Source organism: Pogona vitticeps, chromosome 3 (genome assembly GCF_051106095.1).
Source record: "Pogona vitticeps strain Pit_001003342236 chromosome 3, PviZW2.1, whole genome shotgun sequence".
Lineage (NCBI taxonomy): Eukaryota > Metazoa > Chordata > Lepidosauria > Squamata > Agamidae > Pogona > Pogona vitticeps.
The window spans coordinates 184,710,617-184,736,442 of NC_135785.1; the positions used below are offsets into that span (position 1 = coordinate 184,710,617).

At 38.5% G+C, this 25,826-nt stretch overlaps 1 protein-coding gene across 1 annotated transcript in view; it reads left to right on the top strand.

The window, feature by feature from the left end:
• Nucleotides 1-23,035: 23,035 nt before the first annotated feature.
• Nucleotides 23,036-25,826, top strand: part of GRPR (gastrin releasing peptide receptor) — a 29,863-nt gene continuing 27,072 nt past the window's right edge. The window contains exon 1 of the mRNA XM_020786761.3: nt 23,036-23,494. Coding sequence (XP_020642420.2) covers nt 23,076-23,494 — 419 coding nt within the window. The 5' untranslated portion in view covers nt 23,036-23,075. The remainder of the gene's footprint in view (nt 23,495-25,826) is intronic.

The window sequence follows — 25,826 nt, forward strand, 5'->3', positions numbered from 1 at the left end:
TTCTCTCCTCCCAGTTTTTGTGTAGGGTTTCATAATGGATGGAATGTCTATGAACATAGAGGTTTATAATGAATATTGATAAGGCCAGTAGGGCAAAGCAACCCTGGGGCCCGGAACAAATAGTGCAGCCGTACATTGCCATTATATGCATGCTGTCTCTTCATTTGATGCTCAGCTGAAGGAGCTAATGAAATAATCATGTCCGGATAAAATGGCAGACAAGGGCAGATTGTACCTGGGACAGTTAGGAAGGGGTAGCATCAGGGCAGGATAAATGGATGTTCCCAGTAAGAGGTGTTTCAATAGTAGTTTTAGGTTTCTAAAAAAAGCAAAACCATTAAGTCCAGTTGCTAAATGAATATGGGTTCACAACTCTTTAGTAAGGAAGGTGCGGAAAGGGAGAGATTAAGAATGACAAAGGCCAATCTGTTCTGGGCACATATGAGTGTGATGTTTTTAAAATGCAGTTGTTGAACGGAAGCATCAAAGAGATGAGTCACTTTCTCAAATGTGAAGTTTTTGCATCAGTTACCCACCAAGTTAATGTGACTAAACTTTAGTGAGGTAGCTGGAAAGGAATAACAGCTCCCTATTAGCAAGCTTTTAAATATAAGTACTTCATTCATTACTCAGCTTGCTGCTCTAGCAATTTTTTTTATCACAAACTGCTATGTTCATATGTCATTATGAACATAGCAGTTTGTCTTCTTTTACTTTATTTCCTAATGTATCTGTTCTCTAGGGGTCATTATTTTTGCCAGTTCTCTATGCCCCCCAAAATACACATGAAAACCATTTTTAAAAAAATAATAGAGTGACATGGAGTTTGCAGAGGCAACATTTGTGTATGTATCTCCCTTCCTGGTTTCATTCTTTTGCCTATTTTCAGCATTAACTTACCATCATATAATACAGAGCTACAGGTATTGTCTTCCGTGTTCTTTATAGTCATCATTTTTCATACTAGAAATACTGTATAAAAATGTCATTCATACTGGAATGCATGTGTGAGAAGTTACTTTTAGGAAGAATGAATACCTTAGTATGCTGTAAACATGCATAACTGAATATTGGAATGATGATACTTTAGTACAGTGGTTCTTAACCTTTTTGAAAGAAACGCCCCCTTGAGCCATTGAGGAAGTTATCATCGCCCCCCTCCCCACGGTGATGATATCTTTCTTATTTATTTATTTATTTATTTATTTATTTATTTATTTATTTATTTATTTATGTATTTATGTATTTATTTATTTATTTATTTATTTATTTATTTATTTATTTATTACACTTAAATCCAATGACCCCTGAAAACAAAATTCAATTCCAAGAAAATGAAATGCGCAAAAAAAGTAACATTTAATGATTTAGTTGCAAGCGAATTTTAAGACACAAAAAGAAATATAAAAAGGGCATAAAAACAAACCACAATGCAGGAACTAAAAATATCAAAACAAAAACTCTGAAACTAAATTAAGATTGGAGGAAAATATATATTCATGCACACTGTAAAAAGGCTGCAGCCATCTTAACAGGTTTGGCTTGCTCCAGCGCCCCCCCTACCGCCCCCCTTCTGCTCCAGCGCCCCCACGCCGCCCCTTTTCATTCTACCACCCCCCTGAAAAATGAAATCGCCCCCTGGGGGGCATTATCGCCCACGTTGAGAACCACTGCTTTAGTACATTGGTCTCTCAAAATCATGCAGGTTGCTGCTTCTGTCATGACCCATTGCAACTCCTCAGTGCTGGGTTGAATTTTTCTCCTGCCATCACCATCACCATCAATCTATGTTATTTTAAAAGTGAGATTCGCTTTGTTAATACAGTAAAAAGTTGGCTTGGCAGCAGTCTAGGCTGGTCCTACCATTAGGCAGAAACCATTCGGTTTACCTCATGTGGCTTATTCAGTTGAAAGGCAGCATATTATCAATTAGCTGGCTATTATATTATATTATATTACATTATATTTAGTGAGTGAGTGAGTGAGTGAGTGAGTGAGTGAGTGAGTGAGTGAGTGAGTGAGTGAGTGAGTGAGTGTTTTGCAATAAAACTGAAAACATGATAAAATGGAACCATTCCAAGCATAAGCTAAAATGGATACTTGTATTTTTTTAAAAAAACCTAAGGAAACATCTTTTTAAAAATTCAATTAGAAAATTTTAAAAATTGTATTTTTATGTGCCAGGATAGGGGACTCTTGTGGGGGGGGGGAGTGTGGAAGTGGGGGAGGAGTTCTGCATTAGGTCTCAAAAAGATACGACCAGCTGTGGATACTATGAACCTAGACTGAGGTCAGATGGGAGAGTGTTATTTGCTCCTCTGCCCAGGCAGCAAAATCTCTCAAAGAACAGATATTATTCTTACCTTGGATAATAACCTGAAAGAGACTCTAGAGATAGATCTATACTTGAATTTGTCTGTTTCATACCAGTTTTACTGTGATGCCTTTTCCTAAAGAATCCTAGGATTTGCAATTTGGTGATACTGCTGAGAACTATGGATATAGTAAACAAGTAAACTATGGATATAGTAAACAAGTAAAAAAGCTGTAGTGAAAGACATCTGTTTACTACTGTACATGTTTTTTTTCTCACCTCTTTATCTTTCATTCTGCCTTACTTTGCTATTGATCATTAGAAGGTGACTTCTGAAAAATAAGCTTCCTGTTCAAAATTGTTTGCTAATATAAAATTATTTTGTGAAAAATCCCTTCTCTGAAAAGAAAATTATTATTTACAGAAAATACACTTCTAGTTTGACCCTTAATGACCCATAACTTCTAGTTTGACCCTTAATGACAGTTACTTGTGAGCAAAATGAATTATCGCATGGCATGCTTCTGGCAAGTAGTTGTGTTTCAGAAAGAATGTAGGGTAAAGGAACAAGATTATAGAGTTGTAAGGTAAAGGTACCTTTTTCATAAGCAAATCTAGTACTTTGGACAAGATCCCACTTCAGGCTACTTCCCAAGTTATGTCACAGCTTTGACACATACGTGTCTTATATTTCTGTGTATATCTAGAAGTATAAAATGTAAGTGTAACAAATAAATGTGTTCAGACGTGTGCACCAAATGCTCTTGATATGGAGCTAATAGTGGTTGAAGTTTCTGTTGAATTGAGGCATTCAACAGTTGACTTGTCTGTGTTTTGGGCAATCTGAATGATTCCCACAGTTCTATTTAAACTCTCCTGCAACCCAGATAAAAAGCTCAGCTCAACTCAGTCTTTTCCCAACAGTTGATATTCCCTGCCAGTATCAGTACATGTTCTGGAACAAAATGTAGCCTCTTCATATCGGCCTCTTAATATTATTGTTGCTCAACTGAATGCCTGTAGTATCTGTCCCATAATTAGAAGCACTAGCTGCCATGATTCAATGGCATCAAAAATTAAATAGTTCAGGGTCTGGCCTATGAACAATAAAGCCTTTGACAATACCAGCCCTTGCTTACATAACACATACCCAGAAAAACCTTGAACAGTTCTCTGAGTGTTTGATGTCAGAAGCATACATTGGAATAAAAACATGTACAACACACACAAAGGCCCAAGAAGAGTGTAAGGTTTCTACACCACTTTGAACTGGTGCTTGTGAAACTGCTATCACTTGATTAGGATCAAGTTTCAAGTTGACTGGTAGAGTTATATACCTCCCTCTACCTCACATGAGATAATTTGGCCAGATTCACATTCTGCGCTGCTGAGTTTCATGCCTATATTTCATGTCTATATTGTTGCTATTTAGTGCAGGAAAAAAGTACCTTACCCTTCTGCTATAGATGGCACTCAAGACAGCTGTGATAAAAATAACAAAATTTCTCAGGGATTCTGTGTATGACCTCTATAGCCTCTGCAGTGTTGAAACCAAACTTACATCTGTTTTTCGAAAATTGCCTTTACTGCTTAAGCTTTCTAGATAACCTGCCACTCGAAAATGTTTTTTTTCCCCAAGCTTTCTTTCAATTATCTCTGAAAATGTGGGTGTATAATCGAAAAAGGGATACAAACCTTTAAAAATTGCCATAGGGCACAATAAATTTAATAAAAATAGAATTGTAAACATTACAGACAATAACAATCTGAGGCTTCCCTCCTAGCCTTGAAATGACAAGGCATAATACATTTAGGGAAGAAAATCTGGTTTAGGAAATGGAAGTGTTTCCTTCTGCGTTTGTGATGTGAGCTCACAGAGTAGTCCAGATGGTGAGAATCAATAACCACCTGACGCTGTGCATTATTCAAACTTTTCAAAGAACAATTGCCTTTTACAGAAGTCATAAATGTCTTTCAGATTAATTCACCCTGTCCTTCAGCTCATGTTTGGGTAGAAAAAGCAAGACTGATGTCCTAGGAATCACCTTATCATGATCATATTCCAACTATAGTCAATTATTTATGCTGCTGTCAATCTGGTTTCCTGCCAATTCAGTTTAACTGAAATTTCAGTGAGATTTTGCCTAAATAACTGAAGTTAATTATTGAAGTACAGTGGTGCCTTGCTTTACGATTGCCCCACATTATGATGAAACCACTTAACGACTATCTTTTTGCGATCGGAATTGCAATCGCAAACCAATGGTCTGGATGGGGGAATTTTGCTTTGCGATGATCGGTTCCCTGCTTCGGGAACCGATTCTTCGCAAAATGACGTTTTTCAAACAGCTGATCAACGGTTTCAAAATGGCCACTGGGTGATTAAAATGGCTCCCCGCTGTGCCTAGGGACGGATTCCTCACTATACAGGCAGCGAAAATGACCGCGGTATAGAGGATCTTCGCTGGACGGTGAGTTTTTACCCCAATGGAACGCATTGAACGGGTTTCAATGCGATTCAGTGGGGTTTTTATTTTCGCTTTACGATGTTTTCGCTTAACAGCGATTTTCCTGGAACGGATTATCCTCGTTAAGCGAGGCACCACTGTAAATAGGAATATTAAGACATATTCCATGGTATTCTTAGCTTTATATCAATTATGATAGACAAATAGTGCCAAGGTTATGGGAATCTAAAAACTCAGTTGAAGCCTCATACCTGCATAGACACTAGGTGAGTTCTTTACATTTGAAGATTGTACACTTGATAACTGGAAGCAATTGAATGTGTGAATGAATTCCCAAGTGTCACCAAGTAATGATGAACTCATAGTTGTTAATTTCCCTCTCTGGTATTTTTGAAAACTGAAACAAAATAAGGTATTAAAAGAAATTACCCCAATTCTATTTAAATCAGAAAAAGGTTAGCTTAGGAAGAATTCTTAACCACAGAAAAACTTTTGCTGGGAAAAATGCAAATGACTGATTTGGAGCAGCAGCATGTGGGTTTACTCAGAGCTTTGAAAGTTACTTTTTAAAAGTAATTCATTCCAGTTAATCCTTGTTATGTTTAAAAAGCAACAATGTTGATTGTTTAAAAAGTACGTTACTTGTGTTACTTGTAGCAGTATCTTTTTGGTGGGAAGCATGTGAGGACTGACAAGGAGAATGGAGTAAAATTTGGGGGGGGGGGAAGTCTGTCAAACTGTCTCATACATGCTCTTAAAATTAACTTGAAACATCTAGAAAAAGTCACCTGTTACATAAGCAAAATAACTTCATTCCCCTCTCTTCTCTATGGAAATGTAATTTTGTTCTGCCCTTGTTAATGAAAAAAAGTAACTCATTATAGTAGCTACATTACTTGTAAGTCGTTTACTTTAAGTTCTGTATTTACATCAGGAGACGAATTATTGGCACAGGGCCTGAAATTTACCAATAGGAGGTGGGGGGCATCTGTACAAACGTAGATTGCAATCAGATGGGCTTTTGTCCTACTGTTTGGTCCGCTGTGGGGATAGGCAGTTTCACTCCCTTTTCTGGAGCAAACCAGTCCATCCCCAAATCATTCCTACATTCACTTTTCTGGGTCCCTGTCAGGGGCTTCTACTTTTTTGGTGTGAGTAGGATCACTCCGTTTTGTTTCATTTGCAGCATTTGCAATCACTAGAAACGAACCAAAGTGAGCTCGTGGGTGTCAAATTGCCTTCAGCAGTCAATTTTTTATACTGTTAAGTGGCTTAAGAAGACAACCTCTTCGCAATATTTTAAAAAATAAAGATTTTATTTTATTTAATTTTTTAAAAAAAACTTTATTAGGGCAGGGCTGATGTGCTATACCGCTTAGCTAAAAAATGAAAATTTCCTCTCAGAAATGTGAGGAGATAGGAGAGGGCAAGGAGGGGGATTTTCTCTCTTTTTTGGCATTTATGAAAGGTTAGATAGAGAACCTATGCGATTCTACCACTAAATACTGACTATTCAGGGAGCAAATGGAGGAGGAAAAACAAATGTTTAAGCCAATCACGGCAGCTCTGATGCATTTCATCACTTAGAAAGTATTAATTTTTTAATTGAAAACTTCCTCCTGGGAGTGAGAGGAGACAGGAGGGGGCAAGGAGGGTTTTTTTGGTTTGTTTTTGCTGTTTTCAACAGGCACGTGGACCAGATAGGTTTGCTTGAGATGGATGCAAGGAACGCACCAAATGGCATACCAGACCTCTACCTTATTTAGGCCACACCAGTCCACTCCAAATGAGCCTGGGTAGACAAGCCCTTAGTCTCCCAAGAACTGAATGCCTCATTTATATGGGTTTTCAGGTATTGTGAACAGGACTGCTAAGGAGACTGTCTGTATCATATGGAAATTATCTCCATGGTCTCTCTGCTCATTCGGGTTACTATGATTCGGGGTGGTGGCTGAAGTGTCAAGGGATTAAAGTATCTCTGAGATGATAAGAACTGGAGAAGAGTAACAACTGATTCTTCAGGGAAGTTCATGAAAATAAAATTGGTGTTTAGTTCTGTTTTAATGGCAGATTATACTGTCCCGATATCTCCTTTCAGTTTTACAACCAAAGCCACTTGTCTCTTCTTAAGTGGTAACCAAACAAATTCAATTTTTTGAAATGTTAATTCATGAAATTTAATTTTGATTTTTCTACCAGCTGTGCAACAGAACCACAATATAGAATTATACAATGACCAAGCAAATGCCTTAGAACAATATTTTAGTTTTGTCTTGTTTTTTAAAGTGGAAGTTAAAAGAAAAGGAAATATTGTTTAACAGAACTTGTTTACAGCGCTATAGCAAAGCCACTTTTATCTTGGCTCAGCTTGCCCTTTCTGCAGCGTCTGAGCTCTGAAAAGTCTTTTTTGGATTCCATCTCCTAAATCCCCCCACCAGGCATAGGCGATTATGGTGTGGTCCAACTTTCCTAAGCTCTGTGAAGTGTATTTTCAGAGACACTGTGACTTTGCTCTGAATTTTTGTCTGCACTTGTCCAAGGTACTGAACTGCTTTGGAGTTCAGGGCCTTTGATAGCCTTTGATAGCTCCTGTAAACTGCTGTAAACTGCAAATTAAAACTTTGAGAGCATTTGTAGCATTTCTGAGTCATCAGCTACCAGTGCTATGAAGTTTTCAGCAACACGACAGTTTGTGGAAAGGGAACTGATGATATAACAGGCTGGACTATGTCCAGAGAAGCAGGAAAAGACAGGATAATGTGAAATCTCAGTCTGTATGCCACAGAGATTTTTTATCACCAAGATTGTAACAGCAGTGAAGACTACAGCTGTAAACAGGCTTTGAGGAACCAGAACCCAAGCAGTAGCTCAGAGGTCTTGTACAGAAACAGCCACCTACAACAACTAACTCTCCATGCTTAAGTTCTCGTAGCAGATTTGAGAATCCTTCCAGAAACACCAGACAATATATGCTGTTTTGTGGCCAACACATCTTCCAGGTCTCTGTTCTCACATCCAGCTGTTTTAGCAATGCTACTGTATGCTCTCTGTGGTAATAATTCATAATTTGTGACAAGTCCTTTCCTTTTCAATACTGTACTATATGTTAACTGTGAAAGAACTATACTGTTTCTATAGCTATAGACACTGCCAGATCTCTTACTTTAGTATTTTCATATACGAGTTTACAGTGTTCTGGTGAATAGGAAAATGTGAACAGAGAATACATTTGACAATATGTGGTACTAAGACCTTCATCATCTATCTACCAGACTGATGAAATTTTCCATCCATGATAGGAAAAAGGAAACAGTGTGCAGGCAATGACAAGGTTGAGATGCTTTGATTTTAGAACACGCTGCATACTCTCTGTGACTGGATGAATGTTTCCAAGCTTAAGGAACATATGCACTTAGATTGTATTGTAACTTATTCACTGAAATAAACTTGCAATACATATATATTAAAACTAGAAAATGTGAGGAAGGATTGTAAGCAAATGCAAATACTAAAAATATGAAATCTATAACTAATATAGAATATATAGAAATTGAGCTGCCATATAGTAATGAGGTGAACTGGAAATCGTCTGTGTGATCAAGTATAGTAAATAGGGAAGTTTTAAAGAGTCAGTTGGTGCCGGAGGAAAGGCTGTGGAAAGTGAATGAGAGTGTGAAGAGTATGAAGTGCAAAGACACACCGAGCCAGTCAGTGAGATGTGGGTCAATGTAGACTGGTGTCACAGTAGTCTAGTTAGTCTTTATGCCCTATAGAGCAGTGGGTCCCCAATCTTGGGCCTCCAGATGTTCTTTAACTACAACTCCCAGAAGCCTTCACCACCACCTCTGCTGGCCAGGATTTCTGGGAGTTGAAGTCCAAGAACATCTGGAAGCCCGACTGGGGGCCACTGCTACAGAGGACACATCCTGAGGAACCACCAGAGGGCAAATAATAGGGCAGCTTCCTCTCAGGAAATGTTGCAGCAGGAAATAAAGGCTTAGAAGAAGGCTTTGAAGTAGGCCTCAGCCATTGTCAGGTGGTGGAAATTTAGGGTCTGCAAGTATGTGTTTATGGACTGGAACTTCCAGAACTGTGCTTGGGGAATTCTTGGAAAATTTTTGGATTAAGACCCCACCTCCTCCCCAAATTAGGAATGGCATGTCCTTGGTCCTCAGTATGTTGACTGAGCTAGCACTGAGGTTTTAATGGCTGAGCTGCTTAAACCTCATCCAGCATTCATGTGCCATTGTACCATCTCTAAGCTTCCCTGGAATGACAGTCCAATGCCTAAAAATACTTCATAGTCCTGATAAGTATCCTGCTCCCAGGAATATATGCATATATTAATCTAGGTGTTTGATCCACTCAGAGCCAGATATAATCACATTCAAGTGCTCTTGGGAAGAAACTTCACTGATATAAAAGGAGAAGACAAGATCTGTTAAATAATTTTTGACCTTCATCTTTTATGCAAAAAATGTAAGGATGAAGAAAAAAAGCTTGTATAAATTAATATATATTACAATTCGCTAGATTCTGTAAAATATACATGAGCACAATTAATGTAGATTAATGTTTACAAATAATGTAGATGAATTATGTGTGCTTCATGTGTAGCATCAGTTTTCACAAACAGCTGGAAAAATGGGTATGATAAATAGAATTTGTCATGGATTGCCATGATGAAAACATACAAGAATTGCCTGCTGTATTTTAACACAGTTTCCATGTTAACACAAAAAATAACAGATAGCCAAGTTGAATTTTCATGTCAATCCATTTCCAGTCTTTGCTTTATAGCAAAAGAAGCGAGATTTCTCCTCCTGGCTTTTACAGATATTGGATGAAGAATGCTAGCATGCACTATAACTGGATGTGTTTTCCATTAATTTAATGAAAGGCTGCCTCTGGTTCTGCAACAGAAGACTATGCAATATGTAGAAAGTGTTCTTGTATCAATCCTGCTTGTTGCTGGCTTCAACAGGAAGAAGGTGGGGAGCTGCAGTGAAACACTGAAGAACTTGCACCCATACAAAGAACTGTCTGGATGTTGGCCAAGAATTTTAGTACTAAATAGAGTCAGTAAATCCTAAAACATATTAGCAATTAAGCGATACTGCATGAATATGAAAGAAAATAAAATTGTTTTGCATTTACAGTATCTATCAAAGATACTCAACTATTTCTATTTAGCATTCCTTGGAAGACATTGTCAACTGTAGGAATAAATATCAAACAATACGGCCAAAGGTCTGTCTGTTTCTTGTTTTTTCCCCCCTTAAGATGTAATACCAGCTGTTTATCTGCATAAGTGAGAAGGTGACTGTGACGATTGCCCACGTCACTCTTGCCATTCATATTCATGAGCTGATTTGCATGAACCTATGAGAGGACTGGAGAGGCGGAGTCAGCAGCAACATGAGGCTTGGCAGGAGAAGGAGGAGTCAGATAGGGCTGGTTAGTCAGGGAGAGAGGGAACAGATACTGAGAGAGATAGGACTGGTTAGGAAAATAGGTAGAGAAGGTGGTAATGATATAGCAAGAGAAAAGAAGCATGTACAAGAGAAATGTTAATGATTTGCTTGTGTATAATGTGTATATGAGAAACTTCTGTTATTATTCAATCTGCTTCACTTCAATAAATAAGTTCTGTTTTTGTTCACAAGACAAGTGTTCAGACAAATGTCATTTATACAGTGGTGCCTCGCTTAACGATTGCCTCGTTTAGCGATGAATTTGCATAACGATGTGTTTTTTAAGAAAATAATATGCACCGTATAACGATGTTTCCTATGGGCGATTTTCGCTTAGCGAAGTTTGGGACCATGCTTTTATGACACACTTAATTTTGCAAAAATTGACTTTGCAAAGCCATTGAAATGTATTGAGTCAGCTTCAATACATTCCAATGGAGGAAACATTGTATCGTTTAACAATGTTTCCTATGGGTTTTTTCGCTTAAGGACGGCAATCAGTGCCTATTGGAATGGATTAACCAGTTTCCAATGCATTCCTATGGAAAATGGTGTTTCGCATAACGATGTTTCACATAACGTTTTTTTTTTAACCAATTAAAATCATTATGCAAGGCACCACTGTATTGTGGATTGAAGTAATCCACTGGTGGCAGTGAGAAGAAAATGTGACGTGAGCCTTTGTGAGGGAAAGACAAGCAGGGGCCACCAGGGCAAACGTCATAGTGACCATTCAAGTAAATCACAAATTACAAGTCAGCAACTTGTTCTTTATTTTATTTTATTTCATTTTATTTTACTTTATTTTATTTTTCGCACTACACAAAGGACTAAAAAAAAGATAGCTAGCAGGACAATCAAAAGGATAGTGCAGAAAAAGCACTTTTTTCTTTAACAGTGAGGAAGTGGTGAAAACCGGAAAGAGGAGGCAAGAAAAAAGGATACAACTGTAAAGGAAATAAAAAGTGGGCAATTCAAATGCATGAATGTGTTTTTACAGTGTTGTAAAGTGCCCAGAGTGGCCTTGGCAACCAGATGGGTGTAAATAAATAAATAAATAAATAAATAAATAAATAAGTAAGTAAGTAAGTAAGTAAGTAAGTAAGTAAGTAAGTAAGCAAGTAAGCAAGCAAGCAAGTAAGTGAATTAATTAATTCTTAATTTTCTTGTGAATTTTTTTAGGTCCTAATTTTAGGTCCTAATTTTGAGTGTTCCAGGTGGTCAGCAACTGATTTGGCCAATCTGAGGGCTTTTCCAGACTGGGTATTTGTAGCCCTTTAAGCTCCATTTCAGAAATAAATCTAATCAGAACATACACAAACCATGTTTTCCTTATCTCATTTCATACCACTTCCCCCCCCCTCTGTTTCCAGTCCCTTTTTACCTAAGGAGGCTCTGGATCAAATGAAACCTCACCTTTCCTGAAGCTAAAATGGCTAAACTGAGGCTATTGTACTTTGTGCATCTCATGGGAAGACAAGACAAACTGGAAAAGATTATGGCCAGTATCTTAATGCTTGTCCCAGCTAGCACAGACCCACTGCTTTTATGGAATTTACATAAGCCTAAATTGGTTCACTGGACTTACTCTTAGTTAGGAATTGCTATTGAATGCAGTACTGGCCAAAAGGGCTAGGAAAAGTTATGATTCTCTACCCCTCCTTGAGTAGGATTTAGATGAAATATGTCTGGTCCTGGAACACCTAGTAGCAAGCAAGACCGATCTCTTCAAGACATAGGCTTAAATGGCAACTCACTCTCTTTTGTGAGTAGGTGTGGTTTCCATGGAGATCTAGGTGTTTTGTTGCTGTTGACAGTTTGCTTTGTTTCCTTTTACAGTAAATTTTTTAAAAAAATCTTACCTTGCATTGTTCAGTAAAGGCAGATTTTATTTTCCAGAAAATCTCTGTGCTCCAGTTTTTAAAAGCAAGGATATTCCCAAAAGGAAGCAATTTTAGTGTAAAAGAAAAAGTTATGATTGAAACTCTACTCTTAAAAATTAAGGAACTTCAGACTACAAATGAATCTGCCCCCGCCGCCTTTCTCTTGTTGGGGTATCAAACCCATGCCTTAGGCAGTACCTCGTATCCCAGGATTTCAGTGAAAAGAGTGGTTTGGTCTGTTATAATAATAATAATAATAATAATAATTTATTGTCATTGTAAGTATATACACATACAACGAAATTCACAGACACCCAGAGACCAGACACATGCACACACATAAAATTTCCAAACACTCCCCACCCACTAAAAGTCCCCCACTAAAAATACAAACATCTACACCGCAGGCCAAGTTACACAGTCCAACTAATTATTCACTACTGGTGGTCTTTAAGCTCATTATTAATTGCAATTATAGCTCTGGGATAAAAACTATTGAGAAAACGTGTGGTCCGAGTCTTAATTGTTCTATATCTTCTGCCAGATGGTAACAGTTCAAAAAAGTTATAAGCAGGATGGGAAGAGTCTCTCAGGATGCTATGTGATTTCCTTAGACAGCGGGATGTGAAGATGTCATCCAGGGTTGGTAGCTGGAGCCCGATGATATTCTGGGCAATTTTAATGGTTCTCTGTAGAGCTTTTTTGTCCGCTACAGAGCTACTCCCAAACCATGCCAGAATGCCATAGGTTAGGACACTCTCAATGGTGCTACGATAGTATGACAGAAGCAAATGCTGAGATAAATTTAACTTGCCGAGCATTCTCAGGAAATACAGCCTCTTCTGTGCCTTCTTCATTAGCATGTTGGCATTTATGTTCTGAATTGTTTTAATTTTTCAGGGGGACAACTTCAACGATGGTTTTTGTTTTAAACACATATGGATTCCCTCCCCCCTTTTAGGAATAATGCCTATGTTGTGATGAATATATATGTAGTGATGAAATATTGCTTTCCAATATTACTATTATTATGACATAATGGAAAAGTCAAAACAGTCAAATCACGGGAAGATGTTTGTCTAGTCACTGTAGTCCCCATTCATGTAATCCTAGATGTCTATATGCTGAAAGTGTAGACCTAATGGGAACCCTGGGACAACAGGTGTGACACCAGCCACATGACTCCGCGGTTTCTCCCAGGTGTGCAGCAGTTTTCATATGGATCTCTCATGAATGTGCTTTTCTTGAGCTCCTTCAAACAAGTTCAGGTTTCTTTGGTGTGCTGCTTATTTGGACGCAAATTATTTGGTGAATTTTATTCGATGGTACTAAGCTGCCATTTATGGGGGAGGAAGACATGTCTGTGGAGAGGATCTGACACTATATATTTGACAGCTCAAATACAATTAATTTCATTTGCTTCCCAGTGTTCCCCATCAGAAAATAAGATATAAATAATACAGAGAACCGGAAAAAAACAGCAGTAGCTGAAAATGCCCTAAAACAAACTGGACATAAAATTCTATTTCAAAATACTGAAATACTGGACAACACCAGCAATCATTATGTTAGACTGCACGGGGAAGCCACCGAAATCCACAAACACTAGCAGAGCTTCAACAAAAAAGAAGTCTAAAACTGAAGAAAGCCTGGCTCTCAGGACTGAAAAATACAACCTGTAAAAGGTCAACATATATTTTTGTGTGTGTACATTTTAAATATATATATGCATTGGAAGCCGCTCAGAGTGGTCAGAAGACCAGATGGGCAGGGTAGAAATCAAATCAAATAAATTAATAAACAAACAAACAAACAAACTTTACCCAGTCACAAGGACCAGTGATCACTGCACACAAAAGACCAACTAATGACACCCGTGAATCACAGTGACAGATAATCTCTCCTCCTTATCACAACAATACACCCACAACAAAAACACACTGATCACCATAATCATCCATCTCCTGAAAAGGACAAATGCTGATCTCACAGCCATAAATACTCAACTCCCAAACTGCACCAGAGCACAGAGTGCTGTCCTTTGAAGATGCCAGCCATAGACACTGGCAAAATGTTAGAACAACCTTCAGAACATGGCCGAAGAGCCTGAAAAACCCACAACAATTAAGATACAGAGTACTATCTTCCAGTTGGATGAATATATAAAATATATAGATATCCTTTGTCCCATGAGTGTCACCTTGCATAATGAGCAGTCCCATTGTAGCTAATCTTTTGCCCGCAGGGAATAAGAACTATTTAAGCTTTTGAGTGAGAGTTTCAGATATACTGTAACATGCTTTGTGGTTCTTCAGCTGTGGCAGATCCTGTAAAGGAAGAATTGAGTTGAAGCACCTGTAAGCAACAGCAACCTGAGCAACTTTGAGTAAGCTGCATGGGAATAGTCGCCATGAATCTGAATTAGTGTTGTTGTTGTTGCTGCTGCTCCAGCTATTAACATTTTTATTATTTTAACAGTACAAGTATTATTAAAAGGAAAAGTATTATAAAAAGGAAAACCTATTATCATGTCAGCTTAAAAATACTAAAATGTCATTTTCTGTTCCATGTGATCATATGTTGACATAATATTGACATCCACTATTTTTAAAGTCTGCATAAATTGACATTGTATACGGTAAGTCAAACCCCACCTGCAAGATAAGAAACAACACAGACTGTAGAAAATTGATAAGTAAGCATAGAGGATTGAATGTTGACTGCAATCAAGATAATTGTTCAGAGCAAATATATGCTAACTTTGCTGAGAAACTTCATCCCACATATAATTGCATGTGGAAATGTTTAGAGATGGAGAAATTCAAACACAATTAACAACAATATGTCAATAAAAACTATCAGCAGGTAAACTGCACTGAGGAACATCTTGCCAGGAAGATTCTAATGGGATATTATTTGCTGCATATGAACACAGGAACATTTTGTCCTTTGAACTAGAGAAACATCACTTTTGAAACTGCTTCAGAACTTCAGGTAACATATTGCTTCGGCAATGTCAGTCAACCTACACCAACTGACATCAGATCCTCCCTTTAATATGTTTTAAAAACTTTGGATGTCTTTCTAGTTGGTTACAATGAGAAAAACCAACTCACAGCTATAGCTTTCTATTGTTATTTCAGATTTGTACACACATTAGCATCTCCTGAGGGATCAAAGTCTGCCAGATTTTAGATGAATAGTGCAGAGTTTTATGTGGGAGGTTCAATATTTCTTTTTTCAAGAGGCAGCTACCTTGTCCTTTCTGTTGTATTGTGGATGTTTCATATGAACAGAATACAAAACACTGCAGTACCCTTGAGAAAGTTCCTTGCAAAATTTCAGAACTGGTGCAGTGGAGGAGTTGGACTTGCAGACAGAGGCAAAGCCTCTTGCAATTAGTGCTGAAAACACCAGCATGATTTCTAATAGAACCCTCCCCAAAACTGTGACAGAAGAGGTCTAGTTAAGTGCCCTGACTGGAACCTAGTGCCGTCAATCAGAAGATAGTACTGTCTCCTTTCTCTCACCCTTGTTCACCCAACCTCACACTTTCTGCTCAAGGAGAACTCAGCTTTGGAAGGCGAGGTTCAAAATTGTGGCAGTTTGGGCCTTACACCAAACTGGACTTAACTATCATCTTAAACTCCTTCAGGAGCAATTTGTTCCAGTTCAGACAAGAAAAAAATTAAAATGGAGATAAAAGAAACAGATGTTTGTTTGCATGATGCTTGTCATATCCTGGCATTACCCACCCCTACCAACATTCCCTTTATAATATATATCAATACCTTGAACCGTGATGTCTCTGGATACTACTAGCCTTTCCTCATCTCTAATATAAGTTGGAATGGAAATTCAGGAGGCACCTCACCAGAGCAGTAACCAGTAATGTTGGCACCCTGGGCATTTGGCACTGTCTCCCATTCGACCGAGATGGCATTGGTCCTTCAAGAACAAATAGAAAATTTCTTGGCAAAAGACTGGCAATCATTGTGCAGTTGTGAACAGGAAAGAGAAACCCCTGCCTGTATCTTTTAAGCAAAGCTTGCAAAAGGTTTTTTTGGGGGGTGCAGACTGACACCACCAGGATCGCTGTGGAATGCTGGGAGGTTTTCCCAAGATCAGCTTTGAATGTGGGAAAGTCGTGGTCTACACAGTGCCCCAACCTTCAGTTTTTGCCAGTTCAGCCCATTATTGAAGGTATGGATCAAAATCTCTTGTCTCCTAATTTTATATTGTGTTCACCTAGTAAAATCCTATTAGCTACTGGTTGCCATCTAGAAACTCCTCTAGGTGATCATTCTTCCACGTAGTCTGTTAACTGTCATGCTGTTCAGCTTCTGCCTCATTATTTTATCCACAGTTCCACCCCACATGACTTGATGTGGTGTGGGAGAGGGGTCACATAGTCATATTTCAACTATGGCAATCATTGTGAGTTGGAGCGGGTCACTTTCTGACCATATGGAGCACACGCACAATTTCCCTTAGATCCAGAAGAGCTTCCTACATTCTCTGATAATAATTGCTACTGCAAGTTTCTCTTTCCAACAGCTGTTTCAAACAGGAGAGTTTTTTAAAGAATGATATATGGTACCTGCTGCCTCCAGTAGCTGGGAACAAACCAAGATTGGTTCATTTAAACTCAGCTTGTGGGCTATTTCTGTGCTCACAGATTCATTGACAGCTATTAACAGTTCCTTGAACTTTTTATCCCCTCTGAAGGAGATTTTATTGAACAGATTTCAAAGGAGACCAATTAAGATAAGCAACTGGTCTTTATTTGTAAATAAATAAGTTCATGTATCTTTCCTGATTCTGTCTTTATGTCAAAAGAGAATACCATGTCAAATCAGGCCAAACTTGGAGCAGCACTTTCCTGCTGTTGTTTCCTAGCAACTACTATGAAAGTTCAACTGTGTTAACTACACCCCCTCATTTTGTATCTCCCCCAAATCTGCACCTATGTTTTGTTCAGGTTATGCAACACTTTGTTTCATAAACCCACTTTACATTTCATCACACTGAAGTATATACCTAAACCTCATTTATGGGGGTTCATACTTAACATATACAAACTCAATGCTTACAAATCCCATCATCCTATATCCTAAAGTATTATTCTAATGCTGTACCATTCTGTTTCATAATTGAGTTTCATTGTGCAAGTATAAGCATGTGCTCAAAACCTACAAGGATGTGCAGTTGACACACACACAAAGACCATTGTTGTCAAATCCCCCTATATCTATGCCAAATGTATTTTCTAGTTCTGTACTGCAGTGTTTGACAAATCTCATCTCTGTTTGCCTCCCTGCAAAACATGAAACATATATAATCAAAGTGAGGGCCTGGAGTGGAGCATACAAAAAAAAATAATAAACATAGAGGTCTTCCCCTCAAAACTGGTGCAGAGCTTTAGATTTTTGGTTACATTTCTCTAGCTGCACAGCAGAAGTGCAGAGATCACAGAGTAGAATACAAATCAGAAATATGTATTTATTTATTTATTTTTTACTTATAAATGTACACATATGAGCTCTGCTAAACTGGCTAACTTCTGCCCTCAGAATGTAATCACTCATCATTTCTGGTCTGCTTACCTCCTACCAGAACTTTGGCTTACCAACCTGCCAGAATAGGCCAGTGTCTTTCAGCAGTTTGAGACATTTGCCCTGGTGCAGGCAAATTGAACAGCTGGAACAGATATGCAAAACTTATTTGGCATCTGGTGAAATCTCTGAACCCACTGGAGTGAGTTTTTCATACCAGGTCCAACAAGAGTCACAGATCTCACAGAATCTCACTGGCCATCAGAAGACGTTATCCCTGGTCCTTGTGCAAAGTCAGGGATTCAGCAGCAGATGGGGAAGCCATTGGCCCCAGACCCAGCAGCTTGATGCAGTTCTCTCCATGACAAGGAGCCGCCGGGGGACCGTATCAAAGTATTTATCAAAGAACCAAATAGAGATAAATTCAACAACAGCCATCTGCTTTCAAAATTAAAACATTAACAGAGAAACATACCACAGTCCTGGGAATAAATACCCTAGAATCCTGGAAGTATCTCACCAAAGCAGCTTTCAGGCCCATGCTGTCCTTTCTGATTGGTTTAGAAGAGGTTGCCATGCTTGTCTCTTTCCTAAATTTATGATTTTGCAATAAAACATTTCCTTGCTTCCATTTAAAGGAAAGCAGTAATAGCTAATGCACATGTGGAATGCAACCATACGCCACTGTATCTTAAAGCAGGGTGCAAAACCTTTACTGTACGTGGACTTGTCCACGAAAACTCACATTAAAATATAACAGTTTGCCTTTAAGGTGCCACAAGGGTTTTATCTTTTTTCCCCCCTCTTTGGGTTTTGTCTGGAGTGCTTTAAAATCCGACAGCAGCAGCAATGTTTTTTGGTAGTTACATATTTCTTTATTTTTTTATTACTATTAATTTTTTCTATTTTTATCCCAATATCTTGTACAGTATGTTTAAATAAATCCATTCATATTTATTTATTTATTTATTTATTTATTTATTTATTTATTTATTTATTTATTTATTTATTTATTTATCTTAAACCACAGGAAACTAATTACCACATTTGGCTTCTGTTCACCTCCGGATCTTTTAATTACTCTGAGGATCCCTCTGATGCTTCCGTAAATTGTAATTAAGAACAGAACACATTGAGCTTGGTATTGAACAGTCAGCTTTCATTAAGGAATTGTGCTCTCTGCATAAACAGAATGCAAAGTTGTGATTCCAGAATGAAAAAGACTGATACAGGCACATATTAAATTGCTTTTCGTGCACAAGGCCATCTCTTTCAGCCAATCCCGGGTGTCATTCTGCTGATGAAGCTATCCTTGTTTCTGAGTGTCATTCAGAATCTGGTTAAAATATTAACCACTCCATCCTTGCATAGTTACTCCAAAATAAGTCTCCCTAAGTTCAGTAAGGCTTACTCCCAGGCATCTGGATATAGAATGGCAGCCTTAATTGCTTTTCCGGAGCCTTTTCATTAACCCAGTATGGCAAAATCAATGTAACGTATCTGTTAATCATGGCTTCATGTTCTTCCAACAAAGTTTTCATGTCTTTGATATTTCTACCTTCACGTTTTGTATTGGACGAAATCATGCGCAAGAGCAATCATGCAGTGGTTTTTTTCCCCTTTCGATGGGCTGTTGTTTGTGTGGCTGGTTATGCCACAGGATGGGCACCTGGTTTTGCAACCATAGTGCAATTGATGGAGAGCCTGCCAGGTTTGTGTGTGTGGGAGCTGGGTGACTGCCCTCAAATGATTGCACAAGTGAGCAGGATGCTGGCCTTTATTTTCATTATATTATGTGCAAAATCTTCAGATACATTGACCAGAAAGCAATAGGATATGGCAGACACCCCACTCTCACAATGGAGTAGAGTTCCATCAGCAAAACATGAATGACGCTGGGGCAGTGAATGGCAAGAGCATTTTGCTGCTTCTCTGGGCTGCTTAATTGACTCTACCATGAGGCCAAAAATGAAGTATATCCCTGTGAACAGAATTTCTCTAAAACTATATACAGTATAGTAACTAGTTATCTGCTATGTATTACAGATACACATCTCTTATCAAATAGTCATTGTTGTGTCCATGGATACAGCAGTGGTTTTATGCCTATAATTGACCTTAAGGTTATAAAATACTGAATGGAATTGTTCAATACCAGTGTTGCAGAGTTTGTAAAGCAGATAGTATTTGATTAACACGATGCATCTGTTGCCTAATTCTGTTACCAAAACTGGAGGAAACCTTTTGGTTTGAAACAAAAACTGTAGCCTACTTTTTGCATCTGAAGAATTGGGCTACAGTCAACAAAAGCTTGTGCCAAATACAGCTTGTTAGTCTTGCAGGGGTTTTAAACTCAATTTACCTGGGGGCCGCTAGAGACAGAGTCTGGGTGAGGCTGGGCCGCATCAGATTTTCTGCCAAGCGGAGCAAGAGCCTGAGGAAGCTGCCCAGGAGTTTCCTTAGCCGACAGACAGGTGGGCTGGCTGGCAGGCTGCAGTTCTGGATGGAGGGTGCAAGAGGTGCTGTCTTGGGAGAGAGCCGGCGAGCAAGGCAAGGCTTTTTTTTTAACTCTTGACAGCAGAGGATGTGTGGGCGCTTTGGGGGGGCAGGCAAGGCGAGGGCTACAAACTATCATCTGGGGGGGCCGCAAATGGCCCCCGGGCCACATGTTTGAGACCCCTGCTTAAGGTGTCACAAGATTCCTGGTTCTTTTTACTGCAAGAGACCTGCACACTTACCCCCTAGAAATCTGAAACAAAAAGTTATGATTGCATATACTATTGAAGAGTTTTGAATTTCTGTTAAAATTCCTTTTTTTTTTTTTTTTTGCTACACCGTAGAAGTACAGAGATCTATGGAGGAAAATAGCCACAGGTTCCCCAAAGTCCTCTCTTTTCTCATTAACTGGCACTTGAAGTCACAACTTACTCTCAGATGTTTGTAGGAGAAAAAAAGATAAAAAGGATTTGCTAGCTTACAGTTGCTTGAAGTTACAGATTTGTATATGTTGCATTCTTTACTGCATGCATACTTAGAAACCAACTGATGACATCAACAGCAAACAAAAATGCAACCAACAGAGGAAAGAGAGGGAAAGACCGCTCAACAAAGAGATGGGGCTCTCTTTGAATTCAAAGACTGGAGGGAAGGATTTATTAGTGTTGGATAATAATCACCCCAATGCAGAAAAGTTGTTCTCAATCACACAAATTACAGATAGCATGTGAGGTTGCAGTTAAAACTCCAGCACAGACCTCCTCCCAAAAATGAAGAAATTCATCTCCCACCCTCTTCACTCAAAACTTTGAATCCCTAAAGAAAAAAAAACACCTACATCTTTGCCTATCTAGTATAAGCCCATTAAACACAGTGAGACTCCCTTCACCCAAACAATAGGCAACTGCACTGGCTAGAAAAGACTATGGCCAAAATCCTGTTTTATGGTTGTATTGGTACAAATGCAGTGGTGTAACTTACATTGGCAAATTGCCACCAATTAGTGGGTTAATGCTTGATTTCTTGGGCTTGCTCTGAGCCATTTGAGTGGAACACAATGAGGAACTCAAGTGGTGACTCATTGATTAGTCACAATTAACCATGTCAAGCTACACAATTGCCTTTCCTGCAGCATAATTACGCAACAGGATTTTAGCCTACATAGCTTTCAGATAACACTGTATTGCCTAACTGCTCTTTGTACACTGTTAAAACCTGCATTTCAATTCAATGCTTCAGTGCCAGCAGTAGCACACTAACGAGTAACTGGGGTACTTAGAAGGATTACAATTTAAAATGTATTTGGGGTGGAAATGGAGGCATAAGAAGAGAGTTTTAGTAAGCTCATGTTTGGAGTGGGAATATTGATCAGAAATGTGGTTTAAATTCTTTTTCAGGAATTTCTGTTTTCAAAACATAGGCCCACACAGATGTCAATGTCATTTTTACTGAAAAACTAAAGAGACTTTCTTTTAAAGTTACAGTGTAAACAAACAAAGCAAACAATCAATAGCAATTTAACACCTCGGACTCACTAACATCTTACAAGCAGTTCTAGCTACATCTCTAAGAAAGCCATGCTTGCTCTCAAAGGAAGGGGAGTTTGATTTTCTGAAGGAAATAAAACGGCCTTTCATCAGTCATAACAGTAACATGGCGGCTACATTCCTAGATAACAACAACAATATTTTCAGTTTGTAGATTTGAGTGGCATTTTGGTTTATGGAAGTTTGGGATTTAAACATTTTAGATTTTCTATGGTACCTTATTAATCTGTGTTTTTGGTCAGGGGATCTCCCATTGTCTATTAATCATTACTACCTGGGGCTGGTGGGTGTTAGAGCCACACTACATCCTGAGAACCTCACACTCCTTACTTTTCCTATAGAAGAATATTAACACAATTTTCATAGTTTAGCAGAATTACATTTGGAAGTCAGAAGGCATTATATGAGTAATTGAAAGTGGATGTCTAGATCTCGAATGCAAATAAATTTGTATATTTAGGCATCAAATGATTTCTTCCAACAAAACCCGGAAATGATCAGCCTGTGGACATTTGTCATGGACGTCATTATAAAGAAGATTTTGATCCATGCAGTATTCTCAGCAAACCCCATTAAAATGATGATCTAAAACATAGTCAGATTTGCTCATCAATATTTGTAATCAAACTGGTATTTGCTCAGAGAAAGAAATTTGCATGTTGAACCCAACCCCTCAGTACAGGGACTCAGTCACATTTATAAGTGTATTTGATATGGGCAGTGATGAAATTGTCCAGCAGGTGGCTGGCATTCTCCAAAAACCAGGCAACATTTTCTTACAACTACTAAAGAAGCTTGGTAGATTGTGTGAAGCAGGGAGAGACCTGCATTCCAAAGATCCTGCCTCTGGGATTTCTGTGTTTAAAAGAGCTGTTCCTCACCTTTACTGCAGACACTGATGGCAAATGCAGCATCTGAAAAGACGGGGGGAAAGGAGCAGCAACTGCTAGTAGCTCTTGCCAAATGTGATCTACCTTTTCTACAGTGAAATCTCACCAGGCAGTTGGTGCTGCTCTTTAATCTGACTGGTTTTGTGCAGTCTCTTCTCTCTCTCTCTCTTGTTTTTTGCAAACTGGGAAGGTACTCGTTCGCAGGTCTAGCAAACAGGTGGCAGGAGGGGAGATCAACAGACTGTGGAACTAAAATGATCTTGATGCTTCCTTGTTTGAATGGACTGCCGTTATTATGTGTATGGTTCATTTTATAATAAATCACACCTTGTGTTCCACCTCCACTGAAACACACCAAGGAGGAACAAAACTGACTCAAAAGAGTTTATGCAGGGTGTGTGAGTTTTTTAAATCAAGTAGTGACTTCTTAGGAATTCGAAACCCGACAATGGCTTCCGATGAGTGCATTTTGCTAGATGTGGAGTTGGAGGACATTATTCTTTGCAATATCTCTTCTGCTCGGCAATCAAATCTCTCTCTGTTGGAGGAGGAAATGTTTTCAGATAAATTCATATACACAATTCCAACTATTTATGGACTCATCATTTTAATAGGACTTGTTGGCAATATCACGCTGATCAAAATCTTCTGTACGGTGAAGTCCATGAGAAACGTCCCTAATTTGTTCATCTCTAGTTTGGCTTTCGGAGACTTGCTTCTTTTGCTCACCTGTGTTCCTGTGGATGCCAGCAAGTACCTGTCTTCTGAATGGCTATTTGGCCGAGTTGGATGTAAACTTATCCCTTTCATACAGCTCACTTCAGTGGGGGTATCTGTCTTCACGCTCACGGCTCTTTCTGCAGACAGGTAAGCCCCTTTCTAACAGCCTTCATAAACTACAGGATGGTGTGTCAAAAACAGGACTCTTCATGGATCACACTTTTTGAAGTACATTTTCATAGTCTTTTCTCTGCATCTGTATATGTATAAATATCAATAACTGTATCTTCTGTATTTATGACAAATTTATGGTAAGAAACAAAATAACTGTGACATAGCTGAAAATCAGCATATAAAAACTAAATATGAGACATGACATGATCCATATCTTTTCCAAGGTGGACTTTTGCCTATAGCCTTTAAAACCTATTATTTGTTTACCTATTGTTACAGTACAATCCTTATTTAAAATAAGTTTCACTGTGTTCAATGACACTTCGTGCCCAAGTAAGTGTGCATAGAATTGCAGCCTTAATTTTGCTTTTAATATGTTCCTTTTAAAAAAGCAAAAAGAACATCTAACAATAATAGGGGAACATTAAGACAATCCAAGAGAACTGGAATTTACCCATTTTCTTTCTCCATCCTGAAGCTATGATCCTATGGATATTTATCTGCAAAGAAATTTTGTTGGAAAAGGTGAGGTGTCCTTCTACATAAATCTCTCTGGAATCTATTTCAGCTAACAGATTTTTTGAAATCTGTTTGCCCACCCTGCTGTGATAAATCAAAGTTAAGAAGGCAGAGTTTAAAAGCATTCTAGCTATTATTCTGATAAAAGCAGCTGCTAATAAGAACATTCCCAAAGGAAGCACTTATAAGTTTCTGTACACTGCTAAATCCTCTTTCTTAAAAGTATTCATTATAAATGGTGTGAAAGGAAAGGTGGCAAGCTTTCTGTACCAATCTTCTTTCTGGACTTCACATTTAACACAAGTCGTTGCTATTTCAGAGATTTCTACATGCAGTCTATGGCAGTGGATGGGTGTGAGAACTGTTTCCAGCACTCTGTAGATAGATTTGCACAGATAACAGTTCTACAGTTGAGTTTCTTGTACAGTACATGCAAGAAGAATTCACTGAAAAAAAACAAAAATGGCAGAAATTAATCCACTTACTGCGTATCTACTTACTATGTGAGATGAATAGCTCACTTAATTCACTTTACTTTCTGACTTTCACACACACACACTCAGTTATCTGGTGTGTGTCAGATAACTGAGCTCTTCGTAGCACACATATAATTAGTTCATTCACAAAAACAATTACCTGTGTGACATAATCAAACCTTCCTTGTTACAGCTGTTTTATGTGCCCATACCATCAGCATGCTGGCTAGTTTCACAGACCAGAATCATTGATCAGAATATCTACGACCAAGAACAATTATTATGACTTTTGTAGTGCATGTCGTCATTATCTAAAAGGAAACTTGAACTTTTAAAATTAGTTGTCATGATATTTTCTTCCTTTGATTTTTAAACTGAGAAATGCGTGAAGCTGTAGCAGTATTGGACTTAGGGAATATAACTGTGAATGGCAGCTTTAGGAATGTCCCAGAAACAATGATTTTGTATTCTAGCTGCAGGTGAGTGCCAAATTGGCTAATCAAGCTCTTTCTCTAACCAACAGTGCTTGAGTTGCATGCATGGGGAGTAGAACAGAGTCAAACTATGTAAAGACCTGCAAGAAAAAAGAAGTCTGAGCACTATTAATAACCACTAGGTTAGAAAACTGGCCTTTCTGCATTCATCCGATCAATTAAACACAATTCAGATATTCTCCCTAACAGGGGGAAGAGATGGTGAGAGATGTAGTTCACTTGGTTGTACACTTGACTTGCCTCACTCAGGACAGAGAATGAAATATGAGAATTTTGCACTGCAGCAATTTTGATGGAAGGAGGTACACCTTTTTAAAAAATTCTTTCCTATTTGAAAAAGAATCTTGCTACAGGCAATAAACTTCTTCTCCATTCATTTTGCCTGTAGTGTTTTGCTCTGTATGTCCTGCATATTTACGTGGAGGCAAATCTCCTGCGGCGGTGAGACTGCTTGATTGTCTGGCCTCTTCTCCATGTTGACTTCAACAATTATTTGAAAGAAAAATTGTAGAGATATCACCAGAACAGAGCCACCTGGCCAATAGCTAGAGCAAGACAGTTTCAGGTGGCAGATTCTGGGGTCAGCAGCAAGTTGCTGGAGGAAATAGGCCATGGTCCACTGTCATTGTCTAGGCAGCTTTTATATGTAGAATTGGGAGGAGGTGCCATCTCTTCCTTCCCTTCCAACTGCACCCAGAAGTTTAGTGACTCATGAGATACAACATAACTATTGGTCTGCCTGCTTCTTGATTTAAAAGAGAGGCTGAACCTATGTGTCACTCTGTCAATTAAAAAGATGGGCTCTATGACCCTGTG